We start from the raw sequence: 22,307 nt of genomic DNA, 5'->3' as shown, positions 1-22,307 counted from the left end.
ATTCATCCATCCATTTCTCTCTCTCTCTCATTTGTACACAAAAATGTATCAAGATCTTCTGTGGACTGGAGAATATAAGAGCAAACACTGTCCCTGTCCTCCATGAACCAACACAGTTGAAGAGAGCATTAGTCCCACTTGCCCAGAGAGTTGCTGACTTGGGTGCTGGTCTGCCCTCTCTGTTAGATGGGGTGACCCTGGACAGTTGAGAGTGTGTCATCTGTCTCTGAGTCCCCACGGCAGAGCCTGGCACATAGCTAGAGCACCATAAGTGTATGTTGAGTTGAACTGACCCAGGGGGTGGCACAGGGTTGGGCAATTCCAGATTGGGGGGCAGGGGGTTGAGAAAGGCTTATGGGATGTTGGGAGCTAAGAAGTGGTCACAGGCATGTGTTAAAATAGGATTTAGAGGACCTTTTGATGGGGGAGGAAAATAGGAGCCCATCTCTTGGGGCTATCTCCCTGCCAGGTTTCTGGTTGAGGGCGGGAGGGGGGCTCTCCTGCTCCTACCTCCCTGCCTCCCACTATGCCTGGATCTGAAATGTAGTCACACCTGATGCACTCTTAGTGATCCCCACATGATAGCTGAACGGGGCACAAAACTTGGGGGCTCTCTAGGTGGCTGGGGGCCCCTGGGTAAGAGGCAGAGCCTGGTTGGCCAGGGCAGGACTCCCTGTCCTTGCCCATGCAGGTCCCTCAGGAGTCTCTCTGCTTCCCCCACCCCCTTCTCTCCTGGGCTGACCTCTCTTCTCACAAAGCTGCCCTTTCCTTCCCGCCTTGAAATCTGATAATGAAACTAATACCCAATATTTTTGCCTCCAAGAGAAGCAGGAGATAAACAGGAAGGCACGAAGGATTAATGTGTCTCTCTGAGGATGGGGCTGGGGACAGGCCGGGAGTTGGGTGACACCTTCCTGTGGAGCCGAGGGATTCAGATGTGAGCTGCTTTGCCTGATGCATTTTTCCATTTGTGTAGAGAAAATAAAACAAAGAGAAAAGAAAACAAGCCATAAAATACTTTGCAGAAGTCTGAGTGAAGGCAATTGCCACTTGATGTCCCCTGACAGCTCCAAGAAGTGGGGGGAGGGAGAGGAGCCCTGCCTTTTGATGTTACGCCTCTGAGTTTTCTTTTGTGTGACTAGTTGTTTGGGACAAACATCGTGTTAGTGTAAGGTGAATATGTAAGAGAGATACCAGCTGAGCTTCTCTTTGGGGTGGGGAAAGGGGGCTCAGAAGCTAGGGTGGGCCCTGCTGGGGGTGCAGGTCAGCAAAATCTGCCTTTAGAGAGGAGGACACAGAATTAGCATCTGCCTCCAAGAAAGACCAGAAGATGCTGTTATGAGGCCTTTCCTGGTACAAGAGGAGCCTGAGGAAGTGAGACCTGGATGATCCTTCCAGATCCCTGTCCCCAGGCTGGTGCACCAGGCCCTGTGATTTCTGTGCTTGTAGGAAAGATCCAGACTCTAGGCTGTAGTCTAGGCCCAACTGTTACTGCCAGTGATGCAGGTCCTTTCCTCTGGGGAAGTGGACCAGGTGCCAGAAGACCTAGGCTCCAGTCCTGGGTCCCCATTTACTGGCTCTGCGGTCCTGGCCTGGTTGGTCTCTTTACCTGAACAGTGCCCTGTCACTCTCATCTGGCAGAGTAAGTCCAAAGAGACTGTGAATGTGCATGACATGACAGTCCTCTGTGTAGGAGGGCAGGGTCCAGCCGCAGACTCTTTGCACCTGGTTGAACTCAGCCCTTGGGGATACTTAGTAAGGCTCTAGGGAGTCATTCTCTGGTCTAATTTGTCTTCCAGCTGCTTCCAGACTTCAGGGTATGAGCTGTCTTTTCTTTTTTCTCTTGTATCCCACACAGCACCTCCTGTAAAGCCCTCCTCCCGCTCCACTTGTAAATTGAGTGACTAATGGGCGAGTGATTTGGAGGGTGACTCTAGGAAGAACTTTTTAAAAAGCTTAACATCAGAGAGAAAAATTAAAGAGGCACACATTTTTTTAAAATCACAAAAGTAACATGAATAAGAAACTGGTAAAAAGATATTTGCAGTTTGCATGGTTGGAAAGACAAATGATGTTTAATCCATCGTATAGAAGAGCACAAGACAGCATCAAAAAAAAAAAATCACCTTGTTTGAAAACTGGGCAAATGGCATGAACAGGCAATGCACGAAAAAGAAATATAAATAGGAAAACAAGCATGTAGAGAAATGCCCAACCTCCCTGGTAATCAAAGACATGCAAATTAAAATCATGTGCATATTTTCCCCCCAGACGAATTGGCAAAGATTGTTTTAAAAAGAATGTTGATACCAAAGGCATATTGTTATTTCAAGGGAGTGTTGAAATAGGAGCTTTCACATCCTTCTGGTGGGAGAGTAAGCTAGTACAACCTTTCTTAAGGGCAATTTGGCAATTTGGATCTGAAGTTAAAAACATGTAGAACCAAAATTTAATCCAGCAATGCCATCTTTTTTTTTTTTTTTTTTTTTTTTAAAAAATGACCGGTAAGGGGATCTGAACCCTTGACTTGGTGTTGTCAGCACCACGCTCAGCCAGTGAGCGAACCGGCCATCCCTATGTGGGATCCGAACCCGGGGCCTTGGTGTTATTAGCACCGCACTCTACCGAGTGAGCCACGGGCCGGCCCCAGCAATGCCATCTTGAAAAATTTACTGTACAGCAATAATCAGAGAAGAGTACAAATATGTATGTTCAAAGGTGGTTCAAGGTGGTTGCTATTGTTTTCAAAGGTGGTTACCATTGTGTGGTTTATAATAGTGAAAAAGTGGCAACAGCCTCACTGCCCAACCCTGGGAGGCCCTACTTTTAAATGCATTCACTTCAGACTCCAACGAGCCCCCTGTGTATATCTGTACAACGTAGTACCAGACAACCTTTAAAAATCATGAAGAACAGTATTTGGCATTAAAAAATGTTTAATATTATGAAAAAATAGGCTACAAAGCTAGCTCTATACAAGTATGACCCATGTTTCTAGGAAAGAATTAAATAGCTCCACAGCTGAGCAAATGTTAAAGCCTGAAAAGAAAGACCCTTACTTTAACAGCTGCTGGTGGAAATAGGGGTGCGATTTTTTCCCCTTTCTGCTTTTGTTTTTCAAGTGTATGGCACCAAACATATGTTTCTTTAGAAATAACACAACATGTGGTTTGGAACACACAGCATAAAAGCAGGGCGAACCGTGTGGTAGAGTGAGCGAGAGTATATTGGTGCTTAGCGATCCTGCTCTGGTTAGTGTGGAGGTGGCCTGGGGGGCTCTGCTCAGGTGACAGGGCAGCTGGGGGGGGGCAGGATGAGAGGAGTGAGTGGAAGTGGGGAAGGCACCTCTGGTGCAAATGGAGACCCGCACCTGAGGCTGGAAATATCGATTTGGGAGTCTGGAGCTCAGAGGGGTGAGGGGTGAAGGAGGCAGACCGGGGAGGGTATGAGGTGAGCAGGGAAAGGGTGCTGAGTCCTGAGCTACCTGCGCAGGTAGGGAACAGGTAGGGGGATGTGGGGCCAGGAGGGAGGAAATCAGAGAGGATGATGTGGAGGGTCCTCCCCAGGGGACCCCGAGACCAGGGCTGGGTCACCGGTGGGGAGGACAACGGTGCAGCAGGGGGAAGAGGGGGCGTGCGAGGGGGACACGGCTGCCGAGAAGCCCATCTGCCCACCACAGTAGCACGAGCTGGGGCTTTAACACCAGACGGTTGTTTCTCACGGTTCCTAAGGCTGGAGTCCGAGATCGAAGGGCAGGGCTGTTCTCCTAAGGCCTCCCTTCTTGGCTGCTCCCTTCTTGCTGTGTCCTCACCCGGTCATTCCTCTGTATGTTCACGTCCCTGGTGTCTCTTGATGTATCCAAATATCCTCTTCTTATAAGGACACCAGTAAAATTGGAGGAAAGCCCACCCTAAGGGCCTCATTTTAACTCAGTCGCCTCTTTAAGGACTCTGTCTCCAAATACAACACATTCCGAGGTACTGGGGTTCCAGCTTCAACATATGAATTTGGGGGGAGCCATAGCCATGGTACTATTAGGTGCTCAATAAATGCTCATGGATGCAGACAGAGGGAGCCAAAGAAAATCTCCGGAAGTCGGTTCCTGGCTCCGGCAGTGGAGGAGAAGGCGGTGTTGGGGGGAGGGGATCTCTCGGCTCCCATGGGTGCCATCCTGCCAGCACCCCTGCGGCTGACGGGCTGTCCCTGTCTTCCCTGCAGCCTGTAACTGCAACCTGCATGCCCGGCGCTGCCGCTTCAACATGGAGCTCTACAAGCTGTCTGGGCGCAAGAGCGGGGGCGTCTGCCTCAACTGCCGCCACAACACCGCTGGCCGCCACTGCCACTATTGCAAGGAGGGCTACTACCGCGACATGGGCAAGCCCATCACCCACCGGAAGGCCTGTAAAGGTAGGCTGGACTCACGCTCGGGGGCCTTGGTGGTGGCAGCGGTGGGGGGACATTGGGAACACCAGTCTTTCCTCTGCCTTTCTCCTTTTCTACTTTTTTTCTAGTCCCCACACAAATCGGCATAAACTGAAGTCATCACACACACACACACAGACACACACACACACACTCTCTCTCTCTCTCTCTCTCTCTCTCTCTCTCTCTCTCTCACGGCCTCCCTGGTATTTGGAGGTGTAAGCCAAAACAAAGGGGCGATGGAGACATGGCTCAAAGGAGAAGAATGGAGAAGGTGTGACCCCCTGGGACGGTGCAGGCCTCCAGCCCGCTGCCCTCCCCTCCCCTCCTCCGCCCAGGCTTCTGCACAGGTGTGCCGCATACCACAGGGACGCGAGTCATGTTCGCCAGGCTTACCTTCGGGACAAAGGACTCTCTTTTACCAAATCCACACAGACACACTTCTCTGGATGTGTGCACACCATCCCCCACCCCCCAACACACAGACACGCACCAGCGCAGCGAGGTGGGCAGTTTTGGGAGCAGGGTCTCAGAAGGAACATTGAATCCATCTGCAAATAGTTTTACTTCGTGGGACAAAAAAATTAAAAGGAGACGGGAGACTCTATTTTCGTTCACTGAAGCAAGCACTAATGTTTTAACTTTCTGCTGTTTGTTTTTCTCCCACTAACAAAAATGAAGCCATGGTCAGATGACTCAGAGGAGCTGATGAAGTGCAGGGGAATCTAGTTAGGTTGGAGGGTGATTGAGAAGTGGCGCCCCCGCCCCCCATTAGCTTTTGGGAATTCCAGGGCTCTCCTGCTACAAAACTCAGGTCCTGGGGTCAGGGCCTGTCCCGAGCATGGCTTCCCAAGAAGATGCTTACCTCTGAGGGGTCTTGGGCAACAATTCAACATGGACAGCGTCCTGACATGATCCTGTATAGACCCTGGCATAGGAGGGTCCCAAGGGCTGGTGTCGAGCTGCAGTAAAGGAACCTTTCCATGGTGACTGCCTAGCCTTTGGATGGAACAAAAGTGTCATCTTCTTAACAGGAAATCCACCACACTTTGGGCACTTGAATGCAGGACTGACTACATCATTTGCAGGCCTCAGCACAAAAGGAGAATAAGGGGCTTCTTATTTAAAAAACTATTAAGAATTTCAAAACAGCAACAGCACAGCTTCAACCAGGTATGTGCCCTTCTGAGCTTGGGGCCCATGAAGCCAGGTCTGCTTGGGCCAAACACTTTTCTTCTAAAAAACACAAAAATAACCACCCATGTTTACAGTGTGTCTCCTTCAGGAGAAATACCTCTTCCGAATGCACGGGGATGAGTAGGATGTCTTGCAAGTGAGCTCTTCTTCCAGATCTGTGGACTTACGGCTGCCTCTGGTGGTTGCCAAGAGAAGTTTGAACATAAAGGTAGATCCACATCAGAAAAATAACTCTCTCAGTCTCCCCCAGGAGTCTTTGAGCAGAGAATGCAAAGGTGGCCCAGGCAAAGAGACCCTAGAACAGGGTCAGGAAAGTGTGAGCACAGCAAGACCAGGGAAGGATGGCTTTGGGTTTTCAGAGAACACAGTGGGAAGGTACGCAGTTCCTTTGCCTGTGCCCAGAGTATTTGCTGTCTCTCTTTTACAGAAGAAATTGAGGCCAGGGGTCTTGTAAACAGCTGGCTTGCACATAGATTTCTTGTGGGTTTGGCCAGGAAATTTTAACCAACCTCAGTCATTCAGGTGGGTGGGCAGTCCTGTTTCCCTGGGTGGGAAAGTCTGGGCTCTACAAGGAAGGGCCGTGGTCATTTCCTGTCATGCCAGTTTCTGCTGTCGGAGCCGAAATGCACGTCTCCTGGAGAGGCAGGAAGGAACGCGGCCTTGGTCATCTCTACCTGTCCCTCTATTGCTATGGGCAAGGACAAGGGCCACGTGCTGCCTCTCACTGCTCAGAATCCCGGGAACCTGCAGGCTGATCTCCAGAGCTCTGCCCCTCTGGTTGAGTGGCATGCAAAAGCTTGGCTTCCTTTGCTGGCTTCTAGGAGGACAGGTGCAGACAGATGAGGCCTGTTCCTGTTTTATGATTCTAAATGCTGTGGCCAGCCCAGGTGGCTGTGTCTTCCTTCCCAGTCCTGGACAGCAGCTGCCCTCAGCCTTAGTGGCAACCCTGGGAGAAGAACTCACTGGAATGGAAAATCTAAGGATGGATTCTGCTGAGAAAGACACAGTCATGTCCTGCTGAAGAAATGTGGCAGGAAAGGGTGGGGCTCTCAGTGCCTTTTGATTGGGGAGGAAAGACAATGCCTCAAGGAACCTACCACCTGATTGGTGAGGAAAGACAATGCTTCAAGGAAGCTGCCACCTGGTTGGTGAAAAAGGGCATCTCTTGGAAGTTGTAGATCTTTTCCCTTCGGTCCTCCCTTTCCTGGTGTCACTCCTTCAAGGGATGTGGGAACGAACTTTGAAGCCTCAGTTCCCCCAAGGGACACTTCCTAACAAAGAGACCCTGAGATCTTGGCAGTATACAACTTCAGGAGAAGTCCAGACCCTGATGGAGAGATGCATATCCTTGAGATCTCCGCACACCTCCCCCCGCCCCGCCCCACCCCTTGCCTTAGGAGTCTTCCCAGGGCCAGACAGTTTAAGGAAATGGTTCCTTGGTTGGAAACACTTTGGGCCCAGCATTTTGATCTTTGATGGTTTGCTGTCAGAGGCTTCCAAAATCTTTCAGGGATGGTGGTGCCCCCAGGCCTCGGCTCCTGAGACTGACCTCAGGGAGCCCCAGTGAGAGGTCCTCAGGTGAAGGCTGCACCTCTTTCTTTGTTTCAGACGAATTTCACAGTGGAATCGGGGCGACTGGCAGTGGCTCGATTCCCAAGTTGGCTTGGAAATGGCTATTGGGGCCCTCTCTCTTTACCTCTGACTTCTCAGGGCCTGGGAGGGACCCGGGCAGGGGGCCGAGGCCACCCATACACTGCTGGCGATTGGCTGACTCAGGACCTTGTTCAATTTAGAGCAGGGGTGGACCAGACAAGAACAGCCTGGAGCAAGGGCATCAGATTCCAAACGTGATTATGCAGGCCCCCATTTGGGAAGTTTCATAGCAACAAATTTGTTGGGTTCTTTCTCCCCTCCCCTAGTTTAGAAGCAAACTGGGGCTGGCAGGGTTGGTGCATACAAAGGACTGTAATAAACATGCCCCGGGAACAGGCGGCTGCACTCTCCAGCTATTCAGCACGATTTCACAGCACTGGGATAGTCTCATTATGGTGTGGGCTGTTGTCCTATACAAAGTCAGATGAGATAAATTTCTCCCTTTTCTCCGCAGAATGGTTTGTGAATGATACTCATCCTGGAATCTGTCAAAAGATAGGAGGTTTTGTTTACCATTTGTCTTCTTTATGGACTTTGGGGGCTCTTTCTTTTTAGAGCTGGCAAAGAAGATGCTGCTCTTTAACCATTTCAGCCATGCCTCCATTGATAACCATATTAATTTATCATCTTCCCAAACCATCTGTGATGGATAAAGACATTCCAGGAGTCTCCCGTGAACCGAATTGCGATGAGAATTAAGAAATTAACCACCGCATCTAGCATCCCCCTACAAAGGGCTTGCGTTCCATCTCACTGAGCAGCCTGTTTCGATCACTCATTGCCCTGCCCCTCTAAGTCTCCAGTTAACGGGGCTGAATGAAGGCTTGTAGGAAGGTGCTCAAGTCCTAAGAAGAGCAGCTGTCCCCACCGTCTTTGCTAGTGCATTATTGCAGCTCCCGTCCACGCCTTATTTCTTGCGGCAGCTCTGCCAAGTGTTGCAGGTTGGGAAGGAAGTAAGCACCTGTCTTGCCCCCTCCGGCTCCCTGGGCCACTGTGTGCAGACCCCCATGTCTGTCTCATTCTTGATTCTTGACCTTCTCTTCATGGCATCATCAGTGTATTTGTCTCTAACTTGTGCTGTGATTCTCACTCTTGGCTGCACATTGAAATCCTCTGGGGAGATGTAGAAATACTGCCGCCTGGGTCCCACCCCCAGAGATTCTGGTTTAATTAATGGGTCCAGATGAGACGTGGGCATTGGGAATTGGAAAAGCTTCCCAGGTGATTCTAATGTATAGTCAAGGCTGAGAACCATGGAGAATAACAAATGAGGATGGTGAATTGCTCTTGTTGATTAAAGGAAGACTCAAGGTGTCCTAGGCCCCAGGATTTATTCTTTTGAGGGGAGAGATTTATAATCAATGCATTTAAATATTTTTATGATTCTTGATGAAAACTGGGGGGAGGAGAGTATTTAAAAATTTATAATTTTTAACTCTTGCTGGGCAAGACTAGGAGCTTAGCTAGTGCAGCCTGAGATCAAAATGTTCAGATCAAGGCATGAGCTCAGACCGTCATCACTGCCAGATAGTGTATGTGTGTGCGTGCACTTGTGTGTATGTGCATGTATGTGTTCGGGTGTATGGGCACATATGTATGGATTTAGATCTGATCATTTGAGGGTTTAGTCACAGCACAGCTGAGTACCTGGGACCCTCTTGGCCTTCTGACTCTAAGGCATCTATATGCCCTACAAAATACAAAAACCCCTTTCATTTTGTGGGTCCCTTGTTGCATTTTAATTTTCTGTCATGTTGGAGGGTGCAGGGAAAAGAGTTGGTCATCTGAGGCAGGAAGGTAGTCAGTGGCTGGAGCAGCTCCAGCTTTGAAGGCAGAAACCCTAACCCCAGGAGTGGCTTCCATTATGGCAAGGAAAGGCCAGTGTCCACTGGGAGAGAGAAAGCGATGCCTCAGATCCTGCAGTAGGGAGAGAAGATCCCCAGTGGAAGAGCTTAACTCCAACTGTGACCTCTGTTGGTGCATCTTTTCCCGATTCCCTAGGAGGTAAGGATGTCCAAAACCCTCTCTACAGATTTAGCTTCACGTGAAAAGTTTACAGGGCATCAGGCAAGTCATGTGACCTCTCTAGACCTCAGTCTCCTCATCCATGGAATTATATTTTGATTTCTGGTCTCTGAGTCCCTTCCAGCTTTGACATCCCACATTCTGTGTGCTCCTTTTAAATAGTCAAAATCTTATGGATCCCTGATATAATAGGACAATTCTTTGTAGCTGTGAAGTTTGTGATCTGGTGACTGAGAAAAGCTGGTAGAGCCAGGAAATCAGGTGAAGGTGTTTTTGTTCCAACGTCTTTACAATTGAAGAGAGTCCCTGATCCTGTGACTCGGCCCACACACAGTGCACCTGCACCAGAGCACGATCTTCCCAGCCCACCCCTGAGGTTTATTCCCTGGGCACTCCTCCCCTGCCTGGAGATGAGAACCCTCACTCGCAGGCCCACCATCATACCAGATCAACAGACATTCTCAGGATTTCCAGGGATCCCTTGTGTTTGAGCAGAAAAGACTGCTGATCTTTGAGTTCCCTGCATTCATGGAGGTTCCAGGTTTGGTAGCCAGAGTGCCTAATGCACTTTACTTGGGAAAGTGTCTTTCAGGCTTTTGCTGCGAGGAGAGCACTGTGTGGGCTCCCACAAACAGGCTTGGGATGCATAGCTTTTAAAAGCATGGAAGTTGGAGTTATTCAGACCAGGGTTCAAGTACTCTGGGGATGCTAACAGACCTCATCCCTCCTAGGGCTGTGGTGCAGATTCAGTGGGATGATGAAGGGTTGGCCTGGCACGTAGCATGCACTCCATATGTGTTAGTTATTTTGATTATTTGTACAAGTTGAGGAAAATAGGAAAACCAGAACCCTCTGCCATGGTCAGCACATACACAAAGCAGAGACGATTCCTTTGGCTCTCTGGTTGCCTTAGTTCTTTCTGTGAGTGATGAGGGACCTGGCCCCTCCCTGGAAGGGCTCAGGCTGGTTTGGACTTTGTGCTGATTCCCACAGCACTGGGTAGGTTCGGAAAGTGCTGCTGAGGAAGACCAGGGGCCATCTGAAGGGCTCCCTGACCGGACTGGGGCTTGGAGGAGGATGTGAGGCCTGAGCTGCACAGGGCCCAGGTGCTCCAGCCCTGCCTCCCACCCCAGACCTGCCCCACGCCCCAGACCCGCTCGTGCAGACACACACGCACATGCACGCATTCTGGGAACCATTTGCAGGAGCTGTGCTTTTCGCTCAGCTGTAAAACAGGTGCAGGAAGACTGTAGTTAACTAGATCACGGAGGGTCAAATAACCCAGTCTGGGATTACGGGGCTCCCCTCCCTCCTGCACTTCCTGCTGTCTGCACCTTAATCCAAAAGAGGCAGGGGACGGCAAGGCCATGCGACTTGGAACATTTATTGTTTTGTGCTTTGTTAGCAACTGTGGGGGGAAGGAAAGCGGAGCTTTGGACGAGGTTGACGCAGACAGCTGAAATGAAGTCTTGGGCTTATCTGCAGATTTCAGTGATCCTCGCTCCCTCGTTATCATTGGGAATTTAAGAGTTGGGAGTCGTGCATGGTTGAGCTGCCTGTGACCAGGGATGTGAGGGGATTATTAGTTTGCCTCCTCGTTCTGTCCTCCAGATACATGGGGTAAACGAAATGGCCTTTCCCCATGGGAAGGGCGGCACGTCGCCCCGAGTTACATTCACACTGTTTGTTGACTCAGCAAATGTTAATCGAGTACCTACTACATGCTAGGCACAGGGTTACAGTGGTGACCAAGACAGGCATGGGCCTTTGGAGCTTGCTTTGCAGTGGGAGGCTGACAATAAACAAAGAAGAAAAGACGAAGATAATTGGAGATTGTGGGGAGCTGTGAGGAGGAAATCAGGAGTGGAAAGAGAGTAACTGGGGGAAGCTGCTCTGCAAGGTGGCCCGGGAGGAGCTCTCTGAAGACACTGAGATGAGACTTGGGATATGAGGAGAAAACAGTCACAGGGAAGCTGAAGGAAGAGCAGTCCGGGCAGTGTGAAAGTCTAGAAGCAGGAAAGGGCTTGGTGGACCCTTGGTCAGAAGGGAGGAAAGGGAGGGAGGGGTGAGGCCAGCTCGTTGGAGTCTGGACAGGAGGTGGGTCCCATCCTGACAGCACTGGAAGCCACTGCAGGGCTTTAAGGAGAAGAGTGACTTGAGTGATGTGTCCAGTTTACCTTTTAAGATGCTCCTTCTGTAACACAAGCCACAGATGGAGAGAAAATACTTGCTCACTCCGTATCTGATGAAGGACATCTGCAATATGTAAAGAACTTTCAAAGCTCAGCAACAAGAAAACAAACAACCCAATTAAAAATGGGCAGAATACTCAAACAGACACTTCACCGAAGATAGACGGATGGCAGATAAATACATAAAACATCCTTCATCATTAGGGAAATGCAAATTAAAACCACAGTAAGATAACACTACACACTTGTTCAAATGTTGAAAATAAAAAGTCCTGACAATTCCAAGCATGGGTGAGGATGAGGAGCCACTGATCTCCTCCACTGCTGGTGGGAATTGAAATGGCACAGCCGCTCTGGAAAACAGGTTGGCAGTTTTTTACAAAGTTTATCATCGACCTGCTGTAATACCCTACAGTCTTACTCCTAGATATTTATCATAGAGAAATGCAAATTTGTGTTCACATAAAAACCTGTACATGGATGTTTATAAAAGCATTACTCATAATTGCCAAAACCAAAATGACCCAAGAGTGCTGCAGTGGGTGAACGGACACATCCATACAAGGGAATACTGCTCAGCACCGAAAATGAGTGAACTGTTGACTCACTCAACAATGTGAGTGAATCTCAAATGCATGTGACTAAGTGAAAAAGGGCAATCTTAAAAGATGACATACTGTACAATCCTGGAATAAGACATTCTGAAAAAAGGTGAAGCTATAGGGACAGACGCCAGATCAGCGCTTGCTCAGGAGTCAGGGTGGGGCGGTGACGCCCAAGGTGGGGCAGAGGGAGTTCTTTGCTGTCCTGTTGTGTGTGCTTACTGTGGTGGTGGTTACAAGAACCTGCTGTGTGTGCAAATACCCACAGCACTGGACACCAACAAAAGGAGTGAATTTCACTCTGCAAATTAAATAATAACGATGGTTGTTATTGATAATAAGAAACTCGTTTCCTAGGACTCTCTGACACTGTGTCTTTGGGCTTCCTTGTTCCCATGTCCTGTACCTCGAAGCTTGACATTGCTTAGAGACCAGGCCCTCGGGGTCAGCATTCACTCCTCATCCCTGGTGTCTCTGGGTCCCCTTCCCCCATCGCTCTGCCCATCCGGTGTCTTCCCTGCCACCTTACTTTAGGTCCGCTCAGTTCCAGAATGCCCTGATAGCCTTTGCCAGCTTGCCCATGTTTCTTGGTGGCTGATCCTTCACACCCTGCTTTGGGGAGTGGAGAAGAAACAGGTGCTTGGACATACCTTGGTGCCTGACATCTGTCTTCTCCCCAGTGCCACCTCTAGGGGAGTCCCATCAGGCTCCCTCCATGGACCCGACACACACAAGAGATGTGGGGATGTGGGAAGCCTTCGGATTCTGGTTTTCTCTGAAGACACTGACCTTTTCTGTCTCCCTGGACCATGCTCCCTATACCGAGCATTCTTCACTCCTGCCTGACCTCCAGGGCAGCCAGAGATCAGCCTGGCCATGTGGCAGGGCCTGTCCACAGGACCCCACAACCCTGCTTTCTTTGTGGATGGCGTCCAGGTGCACAAAACAGTCTTACTCAAAGCAGAGAAGGATATCTCCCCTAAGCCAGGAGAGCCACAGGCACATCTGCCCTTTGGCGTGAGCTGCAGTCCTTGGCATCCCACGTGGCCTCGTGATTAGGTCCAGGGATCAGGCATCTCTGGGAGATCCTGGCAAGTTCCTACCTTCGCTGACAACAACGTCCCAGGATTCAGATCAAGGTGGTTTCTCTGCCTAATGCATTCAGGCCTTGTGAGCCCTGGCAAGGGAGCTTTCCCATCAGACTTTGGCAAGGGAGTCTCCAGCACCTGGTGTCCACGCACTTCTTTTCTCAGGACTAGAGCAGAGGATTTCCCCTGCACGCGGGGTGGGTGAGGATGGGGCTGCTGATGGGGCAGGGAAGCTCTACTGGCAGGTCTTGCTCCTCTGCCCCCGAGCCAGCCTCTTCACGGGCCCCGGAGCCAGCAGCACCCCTGCCTGAAGCCTCTCCAGCAACCCTTTTGGAAACGGCCCGTCAGATGGACATTGTGTGTGAGCTGTGAGAACGGATGGGAATCAGAGCTGGGAGGGACTCGAGAGATCACAGAAGCCCTGGTAGCTGTTCTGCAAGCCTGCTGGGGTCTCAGGAGCCGTCAGCAACCACGGTCCGCTATGAGAAGCCTTCCCTCCCCCAGCAAAGGTGGCAGCTTCCACAGGGGAGCTGGGGAGTGAAGGAGGACCCCAGGCTCATCGGTTGCATAGACGGGCTGCCTTCCTTCTCATGAGTCCAGGGCCGGGCCTGGGGAGAGCCCCTGGGGAAGTAGATGCTTATCTGATGCTTAGCACAAGTTTATCAGTCAGCTCAGGCTGCCAGAATGAGGTCCCATAAACCGGGTGACTTAAACAACAGACCTTCACTTCTCATGGTTCTGGAGGTCAGAAGTTCAAGATCAAGGTGTCGGCAGGGCTGGTTCCTTCTGAGGGCCACGAGGGAGGGATCGGCTCTAGACCTCTCTCCCTGGCTTGCAGACAGCCGTCCTCTCCCTGTGTCCTCACACGCTCTTCTCTCTGTGTGTCTGTGTCCTAATCTCTGCTGCTTGTAAGGACACCAGTCATGCTGGATGAGGGCCCACCCTGATGACCTCATTTTACTCTAATCACCTCTTCAAAGGCCCTATGTCCAAATATGTCCCATTCTGAGGTACTGAGGGTGAGGACTTCAACATGATCTCAGGGGTGGGGGAGGACACGATCTGGCCCATACACAAGGCCAGGCTGGCTGGCGTCCTTCACGATGGCCACAGGCCCGGGAGATAGACGTCCAAAGTGAGGGTCAGTGCCACTGCTGTTCCGTCTCCCTGTCTTGCCCGGAGCTGCTCCAGAGGGACTGGTGCCAAGAGGCTCCCCTCGCCCCCGCAGGCACATTCCTGGGGATTGCTGCCATTTCAAGGACCTGCCTGACCCCAAGGGCCTTTGGAACCAAGGTCCTCAGGAAAAGTAGCTAGAGCTCTTGATGGGAGCCCAGGGTGGACTTCCAGAGAGCCACCCTGAAGGGGGCTGTAGTGGGCTGTAGTGGGAGGGGGCCAGGCGCAGGCGCACTTCTCCCTGGTGGGGGCTGTGACCTTTGGGATCCAGGACAGAAGTGTCAGAGGGAACAGGGGAAGAATGAAGCTTCTTGGGTACAGGAAGCAGAGATCAGAACCATCTGCCTGCCAGGTCAGCTTTGCCAGGCTCGCAGAGGGCCCTGGGTGCCCTTAACCTACAAACCAAGTCTCAACAAGAAGATTCCGGCACAGGCAGGGGGTTCCAGCACGGGCAGAGCTGTAAGTGGGTGCAATGGGTATGTGCTCTGCCCCATGAGCCCTTTCTCTGCCCTCCCGGCCCAGATGCTGCAAGGACAGCAGCAGTGGGGGTGACAGTCCAACAGCACAGTCTGACACTCTGGGTCCTTTGGAGCCAATTGGAGATGAAGCCTTAGGCTTTTGAGTTGGAAGTGACTCAGTGGGAGTGTAGACCTCCCCTTCAGATGAGCCACCTGTGGGCAGAGAGGGGAAGGCACTGACCCAGGGTCCCTAGCAGGGCTGGGCCACACCTGGCTCTCCTATCACTCATCTGAATCCATTTAGGACCCCTGAGCTGTCTGTCTCCCTTTGATGACCCAGAGCACGGACAGTCTGGGTTCTCCATGCACTGGGAGGCTCTCCAGCCCGCAGCGTGCATGGGAAGCCTGATCCTGCCGCGTTCTCAGGGACCGGGCTTCTGTCTGATCTCACCTTTCTCTTTATGGAAAAAACCTTGGGTAGATTGTTTCCCATGACCAGGTGCCGCTTGCTCCATGCAGATGGGGTTGACCTTGGAAGCAGTTGACCTTCCTCTGAAAAAAAGTGGCTGACTTCCAGGGAAATCGGAGTCATCACAAGGCTTCCCATGGCAGAAGACTGGGACCATGTTCCCAGAGGCGTCAGGGAGGCTCTCTTTGCACCCCCTGCAAAGGAAAAGACCTCCGCTCACCTGACTTCCACATTCTCACTCCAGCCCCCGCTCCCCTGCCCACTGTGGCTCTGTGTGTCTCTGAATGCGAGTGTGCAAGAAACTGTGCGTTTGTGTTTGTCTGTGTGTATGAGAGGCAGAGAGAAGTGGGGGGAGAGAAAGAGTTAGCTGCGTGTCTGTGTTTCTGGGTGTGTGTGAGAGAGAGAGTTAGTGGGACTCTGTGTGGGCGTCTGTGTGCATCGGGTGGGAACCACAACAGCATGGCTTTGGCTTTCTCTTCCTAAAGGCCAGGGCCTGAGGCTTCCTTCCTCCGCCTCTCTTCCTTTGACATTGCTAGTCAGATTCTCTTTCCCAAGCTATAGAGGAGCCCATTATGGAGACTCAGTCACATGTCTACTCCCCTCACACCTTGAAACTCACCCTTTGCATAGAGGGTGAGTGTGGCCATTCCTGTTTACAGGTTTTGGGGAAAGTTCTCACGCTGGGGTCGTGCGGCTGGGAATTGCAAATGAGTGTCATGCACGTCTGTCTGAGGATTACATTTGGCCACAACCTGTCCATCTCTCTACACGGTCTCCCTCCTCCTGTGGCTTTCCTTGTGTGTCCGTGGTCTCCTCCTCTGTGCGGTCATCCAGTTTCCAAGGACTGTTGTGAGGACAATGTGTATGAGAGTGTGTGGATGTGCTCAGGTAGTTTACAGGAGTCCGGATGGGGGTGCTGCTATTGGAGGAGGGCTCAGCCGTGGGTGGAACGAAGCCTGGTGATGATCACACTGCCCTGGACATGACTGGAGTGGCCTTCTGAGGCTCCCAGCCTTTGGGACCCTGATGACTTCTCTTCCTAGAGCAATGATTTGCTGGTGTCGAAGCCCAGCTGCCTCTGTTAAACCAGACTAATGGGTCGATCCTTGTAGAACCTTAGGAGGAAGGTTTGGAAACCCAGCAGCAAGCATCTGCTCATGTTCAATCAAAGGATAGGCCTTAGGAAGTGCCTGCTGCACAAAAGCAGAGCCGGCGCCGCCCAGCCTTTACCCAGGCTGGCCTCCAGCTCCAGCGGACCTCAGCTGGCGCCTGGCTCCTCCCGGCAGCTCGCCAGGCCAGGCTGCTGAGCAGGTCACCAGCTGTGAGGGGCCGCAGGGGAGAACAATGCCCGGTCCTCCTGCCGTTTCCACCCAGAGCCTGCTCTGAGCCAGCCCCTGCCAAGATAAAGATGACCTGGGCCAGTGGTGTGCCCGTGTGTGACTTGGCTCTGGACTCAGTGACTGAGCAGCCTGTCGTGACTCCCTCTGGCCAAGCCTGAGGAGCCAGAGTTACAGGCCCATGGCTGTTTCCTCTGCACCGAGGAGAGACTGTCGTGGCCTGAATCTTAGGATTGCCAGCAGGCTTGCAAGCAGGCCCGCATCAGGGGCTTGGGACGGTGGGCTCCTGGGTTGGCCCCATGAGTTCACGCACCAGCTTAGAGAGGCTGCCCGTGCTCAGTCACCCTTTCCGTCACAGGGGTGGGTTGAAGAGGCCATAGGGAAAGGTCGAAGGCCCTCTCCTGCCATCCCGTCCTCCCCATCGTCATCCTCAGTGCACCCCCATGTGCTGTCAAGGTTGGGTCTTTTCTTACTACTGAGTAAAACTAAAACAAACGGGGAATGAACTTGAATGAAGGGTAGATCTAAGAAGACCGTTTGCTAACAGGAGGCATTCATTACTCCTGTCTACAAGAGGCACGATTGGGACAGTGCTGTTACCTCGCTTGGCTACTGAGGGTGAGGACCCGCAGGACAGCGGATGGTCCCCCAGGCTGCCCTTGGAGCCGAGGCCTGTGCCCTGCCCACCCCCCCCTGACGGGGGCCCCCACGGCCACCCCTCTCCCTGTGTTTCCAGAAGCTTCTGCATGTCCAGACACAACTCCAGCACACAGTTCCTCACATTCTTCTCCTTTCTGCTGTCCTGCCCCCCCTTCTCTTCCTGACCCTCCTCAGCAACCACTGCAGGCTGCGGCTGGCTGGGAGAGGCCGTGTTTTCATCCGCAGGCTCATGCCCTCAGGCCACCCGGTGCTTGCTGGGGAGGTTCTAATCTGGTTCCACTTTTTGGATGTTTTTGTCCCATTTGGGGTGGAAACGCACAGCAGCTTGTGGTGCTGATTGAAATTGCCGCAGGCTGCCTTACTGCACAAGCTCTGGGGCCTCTCGGGCTCCCTGGGGAAGGGCTTGGCAGAGCATTTGCCTTCCTCAACCTGTCTTCCCCTTCTCCACCCACACGCGACCCCGCTGGGGTAAGAGAGGCAGGATTTAGCGGGAAGCCTGGTGTCCTGCACCTGCTGCTATAGTTGTTCTGGCCTAGAGCATCTGGTATTGCTGGGGACATCCCCCAAGGCCCTCTGGCTGCTCTGTCACTGGGACTGGGTCCTTAGAACCCAGCAAGGGAGCCTCTAGGTGCAGCGGGACAGGGTGGGCAAGCCCAGCTCTCCACCCTTCTCAGAACCAGGAGGAGGGGCCCGGGCCTGCTCAGCAGTGTAGCCGCTGCTGACCTTGCCGCGCCTCCCAGCTTGACTGTTCCCGTCCTGGGAGGCCCTGGGAGTTTCCTTTACCTCTCCAGTCTTTGCACGTATAATCAGGCTTTAAAACTAAATTATCACTGTGACCCCTTTCAGTGCTGCAGTTTATGGGTTTGGTGACCCAGAAGCCTGAGCCTCGGACTGCCTGGCTGCAAGGCAGGGTGGGAGCGGCAGCCTGGGGCCGCACCTCCCTTACCACTCCCTGTGACCTGGCAGACTGCATGGCTTCCTTGGCCTCCAGCTCCATTCCTTCCAACTCAGGGCAACCTGGGGGGCTGGGGCTGGCCGAGGGCAGAGAGCAAAAGCACATAAACTTCTGCCGTCCCAGGAAGGTGTGCCTCCAGGCACTGGCTCTTCCACGTACGCCTGAGCAGGACCATGGGCTTTGCATTCCTGAAAACATATTTCCATCTAGACCTTCCTCCTGGGGCTTCGGAAGGGCTCTGCAGCTTCACTTTGCTGCTGCCAAATAGTCCTTTCAAGTTGGTCCATTCTGATTTTCATTCCCCGTTTCCGAGCAGGCGGGTGGCCAGTAACAGAGCTTCTGGAATGTGTGTGGGCTCGGCTGGGCCTGCCCCCCCATCCCTGCTGGTCCCCTGGGTAGGGAGGGGCCTGAGAGCAGGGTGTGTGCTGTCCCCCCACCGCCCCCACCTCTGACTCCCTGTTGTGTGTTCTTCACAGCCTGTGATTGCCACCCCGTGGGCGCTGCTGGCAAAACCTGCAACCAAACCACTGGCCAGTGTCCCTGCAAGGACGGTGTGACAGGCATCACCTGCAACCGCTGCGCCAAAGGCTACCAGCAGAGCCGCTCGCCCATTGCCCCCTGCATCAGTACGTGCAGTCTATGTGCCTGGGGGGGGTGGGGTGGCGGTTGAGGGATGCTGGTCACTAGCACCCAGGGCATTTGGTGCATCACTGCTTCCGGGGCCTGGTGCTCGGTGAGTCCCTGTGGGAGACCCACCAGCCACTCTCCTCAGCACAGGGACCATTCCCACATTCTACCTTGACCCTGGACCTCGGGTGGGCCCGTATGAGGGGCTGCTGCTACTGCTGCAGGAATCGCAGTATTTCCCCTGTCCCCAGTGGATTCAGAACAGAAAGGACTGAAAGCCCAGAGCCTCTGAGACTGACTAGCTGGGCAGGGCTCCCATGCATGGCACCCATGGCCCTCATAAAGGATGATAGCACCCCTGCCAGGTCCCAGGGGTCCTGTCTGGCCAGCCATTAGCCCCTGAGTTGCTGGAACATGGTTAGGGATGAGCAGGATGGCAGGGGTCACTCAGGGGCCTTGGCTCAGAAGGGTTTCAATATTTTACAACTGGTAGGGTCACATTGATGTTATGAGCGGAGAGTTAGTCCCAGTTGGAAAGTCAAGCCTGGTTGAGAGCCAGCCCCCTGGCCTCAGCCTTGTTGATTCCTCGTGCAGGGCTGAACTAAGCCAAGACAGAAGGGAGGGGACAGCACGAATCCCAGCGAACAAGACAGACCCCAGGGACAATGCCTGATTCCCTGGAGAGCGGGGCTTGGCAAACTCTGGCCAGGGGAGTTGGCCCTACCTGTTTTTATATGGCTCACTGGTTTTTACCTTTTTTAAGGGTTGAAACAAAAATCAAAAGAAGAACAGTATTTCATGACACATGAAAATTATATGAAATTCAAAGCCCAGTCTCCATTCTTAAAGTTTTATTGGAGTACAGCTGCGTCCTCTCATTTACCTGCTGTCCATGGCTGCTTTTATGCTGTAACAACAGTGTTGAGTTGAGACCAGGTGGCCCATAGAGCCTAAGGTATTTGCTACATGGCCCTTCTCAGAAGTCAGCTGACCTGTTTTAGACATTTTCAGACTGAGGCTCTTGGGCAGTGCGGCTCTGTGGCCATTGGCCCCCGCCCCGTTTGTGGGCTTGCAGAGTTAGACTGAGCCATTCAGATGTTGCCTCCAGATTATCTCTGCAGGGACCAGGTGGCTGTTTAGGGCCAAGAAAGGGCCTGGTACAGGGTGCAGCTTCCTAATGAGCCTCTGTGACAGGGTGCATTTGGGTTGTTGTCGCTGATAAAATCACCCGAGAGCAAGATTTGACTCCAAGTTGAAGGTTGTGTCCTGCTCCCTTCTTCCTAAAGGTGCAGAGGCTGCCTCCTTCAGGTGCCTCTCAGATGTGTCTCTGGCCTGAGTATTCCATCCTGATCCACCAAGCTTCAGGTCCTAGCCCATCAGGAATCTGGGGGTTAGAGGGAGGTCTTACCCGAGAGAGTCAGGTATTTGCTAGAGTCCGTGAGGTTTGTGGTCACTCGCCAGGGGAAGCGAGTCCCTTCCCTGTAGGTACTTTTGGTCCAGCGTTTGGCCTTGTCCAGAAAGAGGAAGCCCGAGCTTCAGTGCCTGGCAGCTGAATTGATGAACAGCAGAGACTGGCTAAAACTCCTTACCATTTTTGAGCAGGGGGTCGCATCCAGAGTATAGTAAGAACTAGTTGCTATTTGGGGTAGGAAGAAAATAATCAAAATAGAGCACATGCTCTTATCTGGCCCTTTGGTCTTCTGTACACTCAGTCCCATGTACCCACTAAGAAAATGCCTTAACTTGTGAGCTATGAGCCCTGGGGAACCTGGGCCAGGGCTGCAGACACGTCTCTGCACATGTGAGAAACCTCCCTCTGGGCAGTTTCCAGCCCCTCACATGCCAGCCCTGCCACCCGTGGATTGAGGTCAGAGGCAAGCAGGCCCCACGTAGCGACATGATGATGATGAACAGAGAGGCCTGGGGAAGCCCCGCAAACCATGGCACCCGAGTGAGACGTACACAGCTGGCCTGGGAACACAAGCAGCTTCCCACGCTGCCAGCTGGCTCCTACCTTCTCTCCACGACATTCTTCCGCAACACCTGGGAGGGCAGACATCCCCACCTGGAGACCAGTGCCATGTGCTCGGGGTCCCTGCCAGCTCTCTGCTACCCGCTGCGTGCCGAGTGGGAAAGGGGAAGCAGGTTTCCAGGAATGTTGGGAGGAGTCTGTGCTGGGGTCCTTGTCCTTCTAAGGTTGAAAATAACGTCTTCTCACCTTGTCTTCTCTTCCTCCCTGTCCTGAACCTCACAAAGAGATCCCTGTAGCACCACCGACCACTGCGGCCAGCAGCGTGGAAGAGCCTGAAGGTAAACTGTCCCCTTAGCATCTCAGTTCTTGCTTTTGCTGTGTGATGGGGGAGGAAGGGGGGTGGAGAGGAGGGGGGATCAGAAGGCCCAGACTCCTCCATAACCACCATCTGGCTCTCGGTGTGAGTGGTGCCCCCTGGTACTTTTCTGTGACTTCCCTTCTGAGAATAAAATAGAGGAGGTTTTAATGGGGCCTCTGTCCCAAGTGTGGAAGCCTAGAAATTGAGCTGGTCCTACTTGTCCACAAAAGTTAAGAAGCTGCCTGGCAGCCCCACACCTTCCAAGCTGGGGGCATGGAACTCCTCCCTGGAGCTGCAGGGAAGAAAGAAGTGCTGGGGATGGAAAAGGAGCTCTTGGACACAGGGGTCCACAAACAGAATTCGGGGGGCCATGCTCTGGGATGGGAAGAGACCCACATCTTTACTTTCATTCACCTCTAATTGAAAATTCAGCATTTCCATGGGCCGAGCCCGTGGCGCACTCAGGAGGGTGCGGCGCTGGGAGCGCAGTGGCGCTCCCGCCGTGGGTTCGGATCCTATATGGGGATGACCGGTGCGCTCACAGCGCTCACTGGCTGAGAGGGGTGCGGCCAGTCCCAAAAAAGGAAAAAAAAAAAAAAAAAAAGAAAAAGAAAATTCAGCATTTCCTCCATGATGGAGCTACATACCACAGCAGCCAGCAGTTCCTGTCACTCGGTCACAGGTAGAAATCACAGCTGTTTTCACATCACATTATAGTTGGTGTCTACCATGAAATACTGTCTATGCACATTACTGCTTCAGAATTACAGAAGTTGCTAGCCCAGCTGCTAGATCCTGATTTATAATCATTAATAAAGAAGCATACACATAACGTAACAGTACTGTCAATCTGGGTTTTAAAAGATGTTTGGATAACTGTACTTGGGTATTATCAATTTCCTTTATAGTCTATGCATTTTATCTGAGGATTGAAAAATATTATTCTGAGAAATGGTCCATGGGCTTCACCAGTCCTTGGCATGCGAAAGGCTGTCTGTCCCTGGCTTTGAGCACACAGAGGGCACGGAGCCCAGCTGCATGGGGTGTCCTGCTGAGAGCAGTACAAGCTGTCCCCAGCATCCTGGTCACACAGGGCTTTTGTGCACTGGTACTTGGAGT

The 22,307-nt window shown here is 52.4% G+C and overlaps 1 protein-coding gene across 1 annotated transcript in view; it reads left to right on the top strand.

Moving 5' to 3' along the window:
* NTN1 (netrin 1) overlaps positions 1-22,307 on the top strand; it is a 183,689-nt gene that overhangs the window by 106,706 nt on the left and 54,676 nt on the right. The window contains exons 2-5 of the mRNA XM_008565473.1: positions 3,947-3,977; positions 4,219-4,407; positions 18,708-18,857; positions 21,115-21,168. Of these exons, the coding sequence (XP_008563695.1) occupies positions 3,947-3,977; positions 4,219-4,407; positions 18,708-18,857; positions 21,115-21,168 (424 nt within the window). The remainder of the gene's footprint in view (positions 1-3,946; positions 3,978-4,218; positions 4,408-18,707; positions 18,858-21,114; positions 21,169-22,307) is intronic.

Source organism: Galeopterus variegatus, unplaced genomic scaffold, assembly GCF_000696425.1.
Source record: "Galeopterus variegatus unplaced genomic scaffold, G_variegatus-3.0.2 Scaffold199, whole genome shotgun sequence".
In the NCBI taxonomy this organism is placed as follows: Eukaryota; Metazoa; Chordata; class Mammalia; order Dermoptera; family Cynocephalidae; genus Galeopterus; species Galeopterus variegatus.
The sequence above is the reverse complement of the archived record's forward strand: the minus strand, read 5'-3'. Positions and strand labels throughout refer to the sequence as shown.